Genomic DNA, 15,630 nt, shown 5'->3' on the forward strand with positions numbered 1-15,630 from the left:
CAGGTTAATAAAATAAAGAAGATGATCAATATACCCGCTGCATTTTGGTCCACTCCTTACGACGACCGTTACACTGAGGGCTTTCAAAAGGGGGGGGGGGGGGACATCCCTGATATATAGGCTATGGTTTTTCCCATAAAACACATGGATGTGTGTGAAACTGATAGTGGCCACCTGGTCAGGCTCCGTAGACGTACACATCGCCCACAGCTCCCGAGTATACTACTAGCCAATGTCTTGTCTCTTGACAACAAGGTAGATGAAATTCGAGCAAGGTTTGCCTTCCAGAGAGAGATCAGAGATTGTAACATTCTCTGTTTCACAGAAACATGGCTCTCTCGGGATATGTTGTCTGAATCGGTTCAGCCACCGGGCTTCTCCATGCATCGCGCCGACAGAAATAAACACCTCTCTGGGAAGAGGAAGGGCGGGGGTGTATGCTTCATGATTAACGACTCATGGTGTAATCATAACATACAGGAACTCAAGTCATTCTGCTCACCCGACCTAGAATTACAATCAATTGCCAGCCATTTTACCTACCAAGAGAATTCTCGTCAGTTATAGTCACAGCTGTGTACATTCCCTTCGGCAAATCCGACCACGACATCATCATGCTCCGACGAGAACCATTCAACGCTGGTCCGACCAATCGGAAGCCATGCTTCAAGATTGTTTTGATCACGCGGACTGGAATATGTTCCAGTCAGCCTCAGAGAACAACATCGACCTATACGCTGACTCGGTGAGTGCGTTTATAAAGAAGTGCATTGGAGATGCTGTACCCACTGTGATTATTAAAACCTACCCTAACCAGATACCGTGGATGGATGGTGGCATTCGCGCAAAACTGAAAGCGCGATCCACCGCATTTAAACATGGAAAGAGGACTGGGAATATGACTGAATATAAACAGTGTAGTTATTCCCTTCGCATGGCAATCAAACAAGCGAAACGACAGTACAGGGACAAAGTGGAGTCGCAATTCAACATCTCAGACACGAGACGTATGTGGTAGGGTCTACAGGAAATCAGGACCCACTTCAGTTTGCATACCGCCCCAACAGGTCCACAGACGACGCAATCGCCATGACACTGCATACTGCCCTATCCCATCTGGACAAAAGGAATACCTAAGTAGGAATACTGTTCATTGACTACGGCTCAGCATTTAACCTGTTAGGGCTAGGGGGCAGCATTGACACGGCTGGATAAAAAACATACCCGATTTAATCTGGTTACCACTCCTACTCAGTAACTAGAATATGCATATACTTATTACATATGGATAGAAAACACCCTAAATTTTCTAAAACTGTTTGAATGGTGTCTGTGAGTATAACAGAACTCAAATGGCAGGTCAAAACCTGAGAGATTCCTTTACAGGAAGTGGCCTGTCTGACCATTTCTGGAACTTCTTTGCCATCTCTATCATTTACTAAGGATCTCTGCTCTAACGTGACACTTCCCACGTCGTCCATAGGCGCTCATAGCCCGGGAAAAAACAGAATGTCGTCATTCCAGCCCCAGGCTGAAACACATTATCGCCTTTCTCAAGTGGCCCATCAAGAGACACTAGCTTATGCGCGTGACCCCGACCGCCCCCGCCTTTGGGATTTTTTCCTCTGTTTGCCGAAAAGGAGATTCCCTGTCGGAATTTTACCGCTTTTCTACGAGAAAAATGACGTAAAAATTGATTTTAAACAGCGGTTGACATGCTTCGACGTACGGCAATTGAATACTTTGAATTTTATTGTCGGGAATTGCGCCAAGCGCGCGACACTTCTTTACTATTTCGGATAGTGTCTGGAACGCATACGAACAAAACGCCGCTATTCGGATATAACGATGGATTATTTTGGACCAAACCAACATTTGTTATTGAAGTAGACGTCCTGGGTGTGCATTCTGACGAAGACAACAAAAGGTAATGACATTTTTATAATAGTAAATATGATTATGGTGAGTGCTAAACTTGCCGGGTGTCTAAATAAGCGAGCCCGTGATGCCTGGGCTATATACTTAGAATATTGCAAAATGTGCTTTCACCAAAAAGCTATTTTAAAATCGGACATATCGAGTGCATAGAGGAGGTCTGTATCTATAATTCTTAAAATAATTGTTATGCTTTTTGTGAACGTTTATCGTGAGTAATTTAGTAAAATGTTAGCGAATTCCCCGTAAGTTTGCGGGGGTATGCTAGTTCTGAACGTCACATGCTAATGTAAAAAGCTGGTTTTTGATATAAATATGAACTTGATTGAACAAAACATGCATGTATTGTATAACATAATGTCCTAGGGTTGTCATCTGATGAAGATCATCAAAGGTGAGTGCTGCATTTAGCTGTCTTCTGGGTTTTGGTGACATTATATGCTGGCTTGAAAAATGGGTGTCTGATTATTTCTGGCTTGGTACTCTGCTGACATAATCTAATGTTTTGCTTTCGTTGTAAAGCCTTTTTGAAATCGGACAGTGTGGTTAGATTAACGAGAGTCTTATCTTTAAATGGCTGTAAAATAGTCATATGTTTGAGAAATTGAAGTAATAGGATTTTGAAGATTTTGAAAATCGCGCCACAGGCTGGCAGTGGATGTTACGTAGGTGGGACGAATTCGTCCCGCCGGTCACATAGAGGTTAATACCATAGTATCCTCCAAGCTCATCATCAAGCTGGAGGCCCTGGGTCTCATCCCTGCCCTGTGCATTTGGGTCCTGGACTTTCTGACGGGCCGCCCCCCAGGTGGTGAAGGTAGGAAACAAGATCTCCACTTCGCTGACACTCAACACTGGGGCCCCACAAGGGTGCGTGCTCAGCCCCCTCCTGTACTCCCTGTTCACCCACGACTGAGTGGCCATGCACACCTCCAACTCAATCATCAAGTTTGCAGACGACACAACAGTAGTGGGCTTGATTACCAACAATGACGAGACAGCCTACAGGGAGGAGGTGAGGGCACTCGGAGTGTGGTGTCAGGAAAACAACATCTCACTCAACATCAACAAAATAAAGGAGATGATCGTGGACTTCAGGAAACAGAAGAGGGAGCACTCCCCCATTTCCACATCGAAGGAACAGCAGTGGAGAAGGTGGAACGTTTTTTGTTTCTCGGTGTACACATCACAGACAAACTGAAATGGTCCACCCACACAAACAGTGTGGTGAAGAAGGTGCAACAGAGCCTCTTCAACCTCAGGAGGCTGAAGAAATTTGGCTTGTCACCCAAAACTCTGACAAACTTTTACAGAAGCACAATCGAGAGCATCCTGTCAGGCTGTATCACCGCCTGGTACGGAAACTGCACCGCCCACAACCGCAAACCTCTCCAGAGGGTGGTGCGGTCTTCCCAAAGCATTACCGGGGGCAAACTTCCCGCCCTCCTGGACACCTACAACACCCGATGCCATAGGAAGGCCAAAAAGATCATCAAGGACATCAACCAAGCGAGCCACTGCCTGTTCACCCCACTATCATCCAGAAGGCGAGGTCAGTACAGGTGCATCAAAGCTGGGACCATTAGACTGCTAAACAGCAATCACCAACTCAGAGAGGCTGCTGCCTACATTGAGACCTAATCACTGGCCACTTTAATAAATGGATCACTAGTCACTTTATACAATGCCACTCTAAATAATGCCACTTTAATAATGTTTACATATCTTACATTCCTCATATCACATGTGTATATACTGTATTTTAAATATACTGTATCTATTGTACCTTGCCTATGCCGCTCGGCCATTGCTCATCCATATACTTATATGTACATATTCTCATTCACCCCTTTAGATTTGTGTGTTAGGTAGTTGTCGGGGAATTGTTAGATTACTTGTTAGATATTACTGCACGCTTCGCGTTCTTAGGAAACTATGCAGTATTTTGTTTTTTTACGTATTATTTCTTACACTGTTACCCCAGGAAATCTTAAGTCTTATTGCATACAGCCAGGAAGAACTTTTGGATATAAGAGCAACGTCAACTTACCAACATTACGACCAGGAATATGACTTCCCGAAGCGGATCCTCTGTTTGGACCACCACCCAGGACAATGGATTGGATCCCCGTAGGCGACCCAAAACAACGGCGCCGCAGAAGGGGCAGACGGAGCGGTCTTCTGGTCAGGCTCCGTAGACGGGCACATCGTCTACCGCTCCCGAGTATACTACTCGCCAATGTCCAGTCTCTTGACAACAAGGTAGATGAAATTCGAGCAAGGGTTGCCTTCCAGAGAGACATCAGAGATTGTAACATTCTTTGTTTCACGGAAACATGGCTCACTCGGGATATGTTATCAGAGTCGGTACAGCCACCCGGTTTCTTCATGCATCGCACCGACAGAAACAAACATCTCTCTGGTAAGAAGAAGGGCGGGGTTGTATGCCTTATGATTAACGAGTCGTGGTGTGATCATAACAACATACAGGAACTCAAGTCCTTTTGTTCACCTGACCTAGAAAATTCCTTACGATCAAATGCCGCTGCATTATCTACCAAGAGAATTCTCTTCGATTATAATCACAGTCGTATATATCCCCCCCAAGCAGACACCTCGACGGCCCTGAAAGAACTTCATTGGACTCTATGTAAACTGGAAACCACATATCCTGAGGCTGCATTTATTGTAGCTGGGGATTTTAACAAGGCTAATCTAAAAACAAGGCTCCTTAAATGTTATCAGCATATCGAATGCGCGACCCGGGCTGGTAAAACCCTGGACCATTGCTACTCTAATTTCTGCGACGCATACAAACCCCTCCTTCGCCCTCCTTTCGGCAAATCTGACAAGGACTCCATTTTGTTTCTCCCAGCCTATAGACAGAAACTAAAACAGGAAACGCCCGTGCTCAGGTCTGTTCAATGCTGGTCCGACCAATCTGTTTCCACGCTTCAGGATTGCTTTGATCACATAGACTGGGAGCAACAGTCCACCGTTTGCCTCAGTCTGGAGGAGTTTGTGACAGAGGTACGAAAAGTGTTTGAGTCTCCATTGTCCAGGAGAGAGGCTGCTTGTAAGCTGTTCCAACTACATCAAGACTCCCGTAGTGTGGCAGACTACGCGGTGGATTTTCGCACGTTGGCGGATGAGAGTGCCTGGAACCCGGAAGCCCTTTTTGACAGGTTCCTTCACGGATTATCGGAGGTGATTAAAGATGAGCTCGCAGTCCGGGAGCTACCCATGGACCTCAACCCCCCTCATAGCATTGACCATCTGGATCGATGGGTGGCTACCAGAACGTAGGAGGGAATTGGGGTCTGTTCCCTGTTGCCGTCCACAAATTCCACCTCGCCCCCGAGGAATCACGGAAATCCCGAAGTCTACATTTCCGAGAGAATCCGGTGTCACCTAAGTTCCCTCGGAAATCACTGAGGGCTGTCGACTCACCTCGTATGGAGCCCATGCAACTGGGCAGGGCTAGATTCTGTGGAGACCAGTCCAAAACCATCCAGGTGCTCATTGACTCTGGGGCCGACGAGAGCTTTATGGACACTACCCTGGTGTCGGAGCTGGGTATCTCCACTCAACCCCTTTCCATCCCGATGGACGTCAGAGCGCTGGATGGGCGCTCCATTGGCAGAGTCTCCCACAATACGGTTCATATCAACCTGCGAGTGTCAGGCAACCACAGTGAGTCTGTGCAGTTTCTGTTCCTGGAGTCTCCTAATGTACCCATGGTTTTTGGGTTTTCATGGCTCCAGAGGCACAACCCCCTTATTGACTGGGCTATGGGTTCCATCATGGGTTTGGAGTTTTGCCATGCACAATGTTTGAGGTTGGCGCAGCCTGCCCCAGGACGTCTCCCTGCGGGCTTGGGTAAAGCCTCGGATCTCTCCGCTGTTCCCACGGAGTACCAGAACGTACGGGAGGTTTTCAACTCTGCCACCGCCACATCCCTACGACTGTGCTATCGACTTTCTCCCGGGCACTGCACCGCCTCGGGGGTCGACTTTATTCCCTGTCGGGTCCAGAGACCAAAGTGATGGAAGGTTACATTGAGGACTTTCTCGCTGCAGGGATTATGCATCCACCTGCCTCTCCCGCCAGCGCAGGGTTCTTCTTTGTGGAGAAGAAGGACAAGACCCTGCATCCATGTATCAACTACCTGGGTTTTAATGACATTACTGTTAAAAAAATATTACCTGCTACATATCATCTCCTCGGCTTCCGAGCCTCTCCAGGGGGCGGTCATGTTCTCCTAGTTGGACCTTCGGAACGCCGACCATCTGGTTTGGATACGGGAAGGAAACGAGTGGAAGACAGCCTTTAACACGGCTAGCTGGCGCTATGAGTACCTGGTGATGCCGTTTGGACTACCCCTCTCTGCCTACTATGTCTACATCTGGTTCTTAGCTTGAACCGTGATAGGTAAGGGATAATGGGGGCATTTGATAGCCTTGTTCAAGTATCTTGGGTCGAGGCATACTCTGAGCTTGCCTGTGCGTGGTTTCTCCACCCCCACTAACGCATTGACCCAATCTGTCAGTTCTGTAACCTTGGTGACAATGTCAGATTGCTCCATGCTCTCCAACTCTTTCATCAGACGGGCGGTGGGTAGACCACAGGGGTTCCGTCCGGGTCAAGATGAATGGTACATTCTCATGGGAATAGTCCTATTCCTGTAAAAACATCAGTAAACCCCTCCATGACATTCTCTGTCTCTACGGGATCTGTCACTGATAAAACTAGCTTTATGAGGTCCATGTCTAAACATGCTTTAAGACCTAGCACTGCAGGTGCTCGAGTGTCAACAATGTCACTTTGTTTGTATTTGCATTTGAAAGTGCATGTGCCTTTTACTGGGAGCTGTTCACCACCATAACCAGTCAGTCTGCGCGTGGCGGGCTGTAGCTCGCACGCAGACGCCAAGCTGTTGTACTTATTCAGAGGAATAATGTTTACTTTTGCACCATTGTCTAGTTTGAACTTTAGCTCTGTGCCTTGTGTTCCTATCTCAATGTCAGCAAAGGCTTGCTCTCTCTGATATCTGACTATTCTGTGAAACTGAATCAATAAACAGATATCTGCCTGACTGCTTGTTCACGTGATGCACTCATGCTGCCGCCCCCAAAATGGTTTTCATCTGAGCTTGTGCTAGGTTGCGTGATTTGGCTATGTCGATAGCTTTGTCCAGCGTTAGCTCAGACTCAACATTCAAAAGTTTCTCACTCGCGGTGAGTGTATTCCAAATACAATACGGCCCCTAACCATCTCATCCTTGTTTGCATAATCACAGTCTTTCACAAGCAGACGCAGCTCAGTCACAAACTGTTCAAATGATTCGCTAGCTCCCCTTAATTTCTCATGGAATTTGTACCTAGCGAAAATTGTATTGGTCTTTGGCACAACATATAATTCAAAACGATCGTAGTATGTTTTCAGTCATTTTGATTCAGCCTTGGAAAGCGTCCATATGTTGTAAATGTCTCTCCATATTTCACCTATCCACAAGAGCAGGAAGCTGCACTTGTCCTCTCATCTTTCCTTCAGAGGATCCATGAACATCAGCTCCCCATACTGTTGAACTTACGCCATGCATCGGGTGCGTTTGTAGACCAACAGTCCATTCGAGGTGAAGGAACTCCAGCAAAATCCATCTTTTAGTCCTTTTACTCTGACACCATGTATTGCCATTTGATTTGATGTTCAGATGTACAAAATAATCCAATGCAGTACGACAGGATCTTTATAAAACGCAGCTCTTTATTAGCTAGCTATAACTGGCATGTTCATGTGTCTCCGGCCAGGATCCACTGAATATGACCTCATGACCTGGATTGGTCTTAACCAATCATAGCGCAGTATGATATGACGGTAGAGTGCAACCAATTGCAATTCAGTATGTTAACACATTAATATAACAAAAACAATAGGATAAATAAAAGGGGTTTATAAGCAGAGAATGAAAGCTCTTACAATATTCGATTACATTTCTCTAAAATAGGCTACATGTGCACCACCAAGTCAGAACAGTAGGTTAAGTTATGAGGGGGGAAAGGGACCAAATTATTAGGGTGAGGCATATTGGCTACTATCAGCTTACTATACAACATACACTTAGTATTACTTTCTTAGCTACAATATACATATCTCCCTGGCATATTGCATCATTTATGCAGCAGCATACAAATCATTTTTGGACTCACCTTGTTGTGCTGTGCTCAATTGAACAGGAAGGTGGCGCGGCGGTCCTTGTGGGCACGTTTTGTCATCAAACTTTGTCATCAGTCTGGCATTCTCTGGATTTATGGTGCTTTCAAGACAACTGGGAACTCAGAAAAAAACAAGGTAGAATCATGACATCAGTGATCTTCAGGTCGGAGCTCTAGAAAGAGGCCAGAGTTCCTGACTTGGAATTGGATCACCCTTCAAAACGTATTTTCCCAGTTGGAGCTATTTTTTCCCCCCAAGAGTTCCCAGTTGTCTTGAACTCACTGAAGTCTGAGAATTCCCAGTTCCGAGTTTCCAGTTGTTTTGAACGCAAGTGTCACGGCTGTCTGAAGATGAATGGGACCAAAGCGCAGCGTGTGTATCATTCCACATTTTCTTTATTAAACTGTGAAACTATGCAAGACATACAAATAAACTACTAAACAAAATAACAAACCGTGACGAAGAGGTGCAACATACACTAACTCAAAATACAATCTCCCACAAACCCAGGTGGGAAAAACAACTACTTAAGTATGATCTCCAATTAGAGACAACGATGACCAGCTGCCTCTAATTGGAGATCATCCCAAAAAACAACAACATAGAAATACAGAAACAAGAACATGACAACATAGAAAATCTAAACTAGACACAACCCCGTCACGCCCTGACCTACTCTACCATAGAAAATAAAAGCTTCTATGGTCAGGACGTGACAGCAACAGAAGTCATGCTGGATTGACAGCATGGCCAATGTATTCAACCTTTTCTGGCCCATGGTGTTGAATATTTATCCTTTAAATCTTGGAAAAGAGACCCTTTAAACCCAGACTTGGACCACACACCCACTCCACTGAATAGCAGGCTAGTGATTGCTTTGCAACGCTTGCAGATAGCCACTGATTCCTTTAAAACCACTCATTGTTGAGTTTGCCATTTCCAACTTGTTGTGTAATGTTTATGTCCAATGGCCAATGAGCACTGACACGTTTTATCTATAATTTCTCATCATATTACAAGAGTTGAAAAAGATTTGCCAGTAGATTGTCGATGTGATTCATGATGATTGTCAATGTGATTCATGATGATAACTGCTCAGTCCAATCAAAGCTACGGTAGACATAACGTGATTTTACATCATTTTATCTATGGCCAATGACCTTGAGCATTCTTTGATGGGCACTTCTAATGCAACTCTATGGCAGCACCCAAGGGGCTTGAATTTTTGAGATCTCCCCATAGCTTTTGCGGTGACATAGTGTCCCGATGAGTGACAGAACACTGAGCCATCACAGCACAACTAGAGAACATTACCAACCCCTATGCTCCGTATTTTCCAGTGGCTGTAGCACCACCACCTAAAGCACTGAGCTGGGCTGAAACAACTGCATTTTGAAGCTGCCTTACTCAAGAAAGCAAAAAAGAGAACGTGTTTGTATGCAGGTTTATTAACTCAATGATTTGTATTTTTGACATTGTTTGCAAACTGACATGTGACCCAAATTAATGCCAAAATAACATTCACAATATTTTTGGGCTAAACAGTTGGGGATCAAAACAGGTGGGGCTCTGCCCTGAATGATGGGTCGCCACTGCGTGTGCTATGTTATCTGATGGAACCATCTACAATTTAGCGTTCTGTCACATGCAAGTAAATTGATGCTTTTCAGTGGCTGATTTTAAGGTGGAGAACCAATTTAGCTTTAAATAATTGCTTATGTTCACAAGTATGGCCCCTAGAGGTAAACCTAAACATTAGAACATATGACAAGGCTTGAGACATCTATACATTATACTGTACTGTACAACTAGTTAGTTACAACTTACTAGGGTCAGGGTCACACGTCTCAGCTTCTTCTGGCGTTGGATCTAAAACCAGTGTGTCAGAAAACACATGTAAGCCTTGAGAAATCTATAGTACCAGTTACATACTACTATTCTAAACTAATGCTTTTTGATTAAATATTCATCAGCACCAATAACAACGCATTGAGTAGCCTAGAACATTCAGTTGATCACCCTTTTCTGCTAATTTCCACTTCAACGACACAAAGTCATTTTGAACTTACCTGTGCAAGGCAGATCATCTTCCTTCTAAAGAGAAGTAAAAATACTATTTTAAAGTCATATTTTCATTTAAAATGAAAACATTTATGGACAACCGAGCCTGATGTCCTTTGTGGCAAGATATCTCATAAATTGATATAATGTTGAGCCTACCCAAGCGAGCGGACACCTAACGCTTCGATGACACCGAGAGCGTCATTGCATTTTGGTACACCAGAATTACATTAATTTCCAACGAAAAGCTGCATTTGCCTTGCAGCATTGCGTTGCAGAGGCAGTTGCAGTGCGGTCGAGAGGTGGTGCATACGTTGGATTTACCGAACGTATGCATCAAACTGTATGCATAGACGGCTTGACAGAAATATTAGCAGAAGGTGAAAGTTGAACTTTTGTTGCATACAAATCCAGATGGAAACACCAGTCTCAACGTCAACAGTGCTGGCCTTCTAGGCAGAGTTCCTCTATCCAGTGTCTGTGTTCTTTTGCCCACCTTAATCTTTTATTTTTATTGGCCAGTCTGAGATATGGCTTTTTCTTTGCAACTCTGTCTAGAAGGCCAGCATCCCGGAGTTGCCTCTTCACTGTTGACGTTCAGACTGGTGTTTTGCAGGTACTATTTAATGAAGCTGCCAGTTGAGGACTTGTGAGGCATCTGTTTCTCAAACTAGACACTCTAATGTACTTGTCCTCTTGCTCAGTTGTGCACCGGGGCCTCCCACTCCTCTTTCTATTCTGGTTAGAGGCAGTTTGCGCTGTTCTGTGAAGGGAGGAGTACACAGCGTTGTACGAGATCTTCAGTTTCTTGGCAATTTCTTGCATAGAATAGCCTTCATTTCTCAGAACAAGAATAGAGTGACGAGTTTCTGAAGAAAGGTCTTTGTTTCTGGCCATTTTGAGCCTGTAATCGAACCCACAAATGCTGATGCTCCAGATACTCAACTAGTCTAAAGAAGGCCAGTTTTATTGCTTCTTTAATCAGAACAACAGTTTTCAGCTGTGCTAACATAACTGCAAAATGGTTTTCTAATGATCAATTAGCCTTTTAAAATTATAAACTTGGATTAGCTAACACAATGTGCAATTGGAACACAGGAGTGATGGTTGCTGATAATGGGCCTCTGTACGCCTATGTAGATATTCCATTAAAAATTAGCCGTTTCCAGCTACGATAGTCATTTACAACATTAACAATGTCTACACTGTATTTCTGATCAATTTGATGTTATTTTAATGGACAAAAAAAATGCTTTTCTTTAAAGAAACAAGGAGTGCGGACCCATCACACTTTTTTGCCCATTTCCATTTAAAATAAACATTATAAACATTAAACATTATACAAGTTTGTGCTTACCTCTGGCTTTCTGGTGTCTCTTTTGGTCAGGCCCGGGGTCTTTGAACCTGTTAAGGGGAAGAAATAAGTTTAGTAATTAAACCTTTGACACATACAGACTGACTATGATGCTAATTTCCACATGGCTAGACCTAGCAACTCAGAAATAAGTTTGAAATTAAGCTCTTTTCAACTAACATAATTGTTCATGATAGCCTACTACCATAATTAAAACATATATTTTTTTTACCATCACTTCTTATAAAAACACATTTCCCTCACCTCAATGTTTTGAGATGCTGACATGAATATACCAGGGGGATGACCTCTTGCAAAGAAGTCACACATTTGAATCTGAAAATTACAACAGCACCTTCTATTGTGATAAGTACTGTGACAACCAACCCATGATGAGACAGCCGCTCCAGTCTCCACTATTCAATGCACACAGTTATTACAGAGCCTATTGCATTGTTTCCTCTTTCATGTTGTTGGAAGACACACAAGTGTTGCTCCATGATGATCATAGATGGATGTAAAGTGAGCATTTTTGTCCAATCACAAATTCCTTGCATGAACACGTGGTTTTCTTTAGTCATTGTAGTTAAATGACATTTGGCGACATGAAACCAAACGGACCAAATAAAGATGCAGGGTTGATACCCGTGCCGACCACCACCAGGAGACCCACGAGGCAGCTTTTGGTTTTAATTTGGAATCCTCCAATCCTCTATATGTAATTACTGGTGGAGAGTCACGTCATATTTTTCGATATACTGTAGGCCTACCGTAGGCGACATGAGTCTCACTAGTGTTGAGTAATGTGCTGTTAAAGGTGGTGGCGGTCTTATTTATTTAAAGAGCATACTCAAGTTAGAAGCAATAGCCTACAACTATTTTAGCACCGTTTCGCGCTGCTCTGAGACAAGCATGGGGACTGGTCTTGATAAATCAATGAGATTTATTTTTTCTCACTGAATCTCCGTTATGGTATTGGTTAGACTACAATTATACAATTAGGGTGTATAAATGTTATGTTCTTAGTGTAACCTTTATTTAACTAGGCAAGTCAGTTAAGAACAAATTGTTATTTACAAGGACAGCCTACTCCTTCCTCCTCGTCGGGGAATTGAACCCCGGTCTCCTGCGTGCCCGCACTACACGGGGATTCTTTCGCTAAATAGCCCAGTACTGTAGCCTTCTCCCGACCGTCACGTTGTACAGCACCATATTTTCCAAATGAAAAACCCTCTTTGTTTCCGTTAGGACTTCTTGGAATAGAAACACCCTAATATGATTCAAAGTAATTCAGCAACATTTCTTAAAATCAGTCCCATATACTATGTTCTTACAAAAAAAGGTTTTAAATTCTCTAGTACAGCCACTATTGAAGGCTATCAAATGCTTCTCAAAGATGCCCTCTGGTGGTCAAACCAGCACTAAATAGCATTAATGGTATCAGTGGTTGGCACTTAACCTGTTGGGTCTAGGGGGCAGCATTTGCACGTCTGGATAAAAAAAATGTACCCGATTTAATCTGGTTACTAATCCTACCCAGTAACTAGAATATGCATATACTTATTATATATGGATAGAAAACACTCTAAAGTTTCCAAAACTGTTTGAATGGTGTCTGTGAGTATAACAGAACTCATTTGGCAGGCAAAACCCTGAGACATTTTCTGACAGGAAGTGGATACCTGATGTGTTGTATTGACTTTAAACCTATCCCATTGAAAAACACAGGGGTTTAGGAATATTTTGGCACTTCCTATTGCTTCCACTAGATGTCACCAGCCTTTACAAAGTGTTTTGAGTCTTCTGGAGGGAGATCTGACCGAACAAGAGCCATGGAACGGTGATGTCCCATTAGACACCTGGCGCGCTACTTCATGTTGGGTACCCTCGTTCCAATACGTTATAAAAGACTATGCATTCGTCCACCTTGAATATTATTCATGTTCTGGTTAAAAAAGGCCCTAATGATTTATGCTATACAACGTTTGACATGTTTGAACGAACGGAAATATATTTTTTCCCCTCGTTCATGACGAGAAGTCCGGCTGGCTTACATCATGTGCTAACGAGACGGAGATTTTTGGACATAAATGATGAGCTTTTTTGAACAAAACTACATTCGTTATGGACCTGTGATACCTGGAAGTGACATCTGATGAAGAGAATCAAAGGTAATGGATTATTTACATAGTATTTTCGATTTTAGATCTCCCCAACATGACGTCTAGTCTGTATCGCAACGCGTATTTTTCTGGGCACAGTGCTCAGATTATTGCAAAGTGTGATTTCCCAGTAAGGTTATTTTTAAATCTGGCAAGTTGATTGCGTTCAAAAGATGTAAATCTATAATTCTTTAAATGACAATATAATATTTTACCAATGTTTTCTAATTTTAATTATTTAATTTGTGACGCTGACTTGACTGCCGGTTATTGGAGGGAAACGATTTCCTCAACATCAATGCCATAGTAAAACGCTGTTTTTGGATATAAATATCAACTTGATAGAACTAAAAATGCATGCATTGTCTAACATAATGTCCTAGGAGTGTCATCTGATGGAGATTGTTCAAGGTTAGTGTATCATTTTAGCTGGTTTTATGGTTTTGGTGACCCTGTCTTTGACTTGACAAAACATTACACACAACTCTTGTAAATGTACTGTCCTAACATACTCTAAATTTATGCTTTCGCCGTAAAACCTTTTTGAAATCGTAAAACGTGGTTAGATTAAGGAGATGTTTATCTTTCAAATGGTGTAACATAGTTGTATTTTTGAAAAATTTGAATTTTGACATTTATTTGGATTCAAATTTGCCGCTCTTGAAATGCACCTGCTGTTGATGGAGTGCACCACGGGTGGCACGCTAGCGTCCCACCTAGCCCCAAGAGGTTAAATAACGTGCCATAGAATTCTTTGGCACCATGCAAGCTGTGCCGCAGTACGCTGCAACATTTAAAAGACGAACCACTGTAGATGGAAGTAAAGTGAGCATTTTTGTCCGACCACAAATTCCTTGCATGAACTTGTGGTTTTCTTTAGTCATTGTAGTTCATTGACATTTGGCAATATGAAACCAAACGGACCCCAAATCTTTTTGGGGATTCAACTAATAATCTAACTCTGATTTAGAGATCTGTGTCTCGCGGGACTGATTTCTTCATCCCTGTCCTGCAGCTTTTCATACCCCACCTGTCTGCTCAGCGCTGGATTATTGTCTTACTCCCCTCCCACCCATTCGCGCAAGAACTAGGGCTGTATCCCCCACAAAACGTCTCAGATCTCAAATTGGTTAAGCTATGCATGAAGCCTCTCTAGTCATAAGATTCACACCTATTCGACATATTTAGGACACCTCATGAGCTGTCCTAACCAGTTAAGACTTCCCAGCAGGTGTCTTGAAGTCCTAGAAGGCCAGCATCCCGGAGTTGCCTCTTCACTGTTAACGTTGAGACTGGTGTTTTGCAGGTACTATTTAATGAAGCTGCCAGTTGAGGACTTGTGAAGCGTCTGTTTCTCAAACTAGAGACTCTAATGTACACTAAAATAACACATCCTAGATCTGAATGAATGAAATAATCTTATTAAATACTTTTTTTCTTTACATAGTTGAATGTGCTGACAACAAAATCACACAAAAATAATCAATGGAAATCCAATGTATCAACCCATGGAGGTCTGGATTTGGAGTCACACTCAAAATTAAAGTGGAAAACCACAATACAGGCTGATCCAACTTTGATGTAATGTCCTTAAAACAAGTCAAAATGAGGCTCAGTAGTGTGTGTGGCCTCCACGTGCCTGTATGACCTCCCTACAACGCCTGGGCATGCTCCTGATGAGGTGGCGGATGGTCTCCTGAGGGATCTCCTCCCAGACCTGGACTAAAGCATCCGCCAACTCCTGGACAGTCTGTGGTGCAACGTGGCGTTGGTGGATGGAGCGAGACATGATGTCCCAGATATGCTCAATTGGATTCAGGTCTGGGGAATGGGGAACGGGCCAGTCCATAGCATCAATGCCTTCCTCTTGCAGGAACTGCTGACACACTCCAGCCACATGAG

At 43.4% G+C, this 15,630-nt stretch overlaps 1 protein-coding gene across 4 annotated transcripts in view; it reads right to left on the reverse strand.

The window, feature by feature from the left end:
* Window positions 1–15,630, reverse strand: part of LOC123728268 (GTPase IMAP family member 8) — a 33,067-nt gene that overhangs the window by 7,765 nt on the left and 9,672 nt on the right. For 2 of the 4 annotated variants that reach the window (XM_045700141.1, XM_045700142.1), the window contains exons 3-6: window positions 11,570–11,616; window positions 10,221–10,245; window positions 9,979–10,020; window positions 8,145–8,270 (exon numbers count right to left, since the gene is read on the reverse strand). In XM_045700141.1, coding sequence (XP_045556097.1) covers window positions 8,145–8,270; window positions 9,979–10,020; window positions 10,221–10,245; window positions 11,570–11,616 — 240 coding nt within the window. Of the gene's footprint in view, window positions 1–6,140; window positions 6,225–8,144; window positions 8,271–9,978; window positions 10,021–10,220; window positions 10,246–11,569; window positions 11,617–15,630 lie in introns of all 4 variants that reach the window. The other 2 variants (XM_045700144.1, XM_045700143.1) reach the window with 2 other exon arrangements.

This window comes from Salmo salar, chromosome ssa17 (assembly GCF_905237065.1).
Source record: "Salmo salar chromosome ssa17, Ssal_v3.1, whole genome shotgun sequence".
Taxonomy (NCBI): domain Eukaryota; kingdom Metazoa; phylum Chordata; class Actinopteri; order Salmoniformes; family Salmonidae; genus Salmo; species Salmo salar.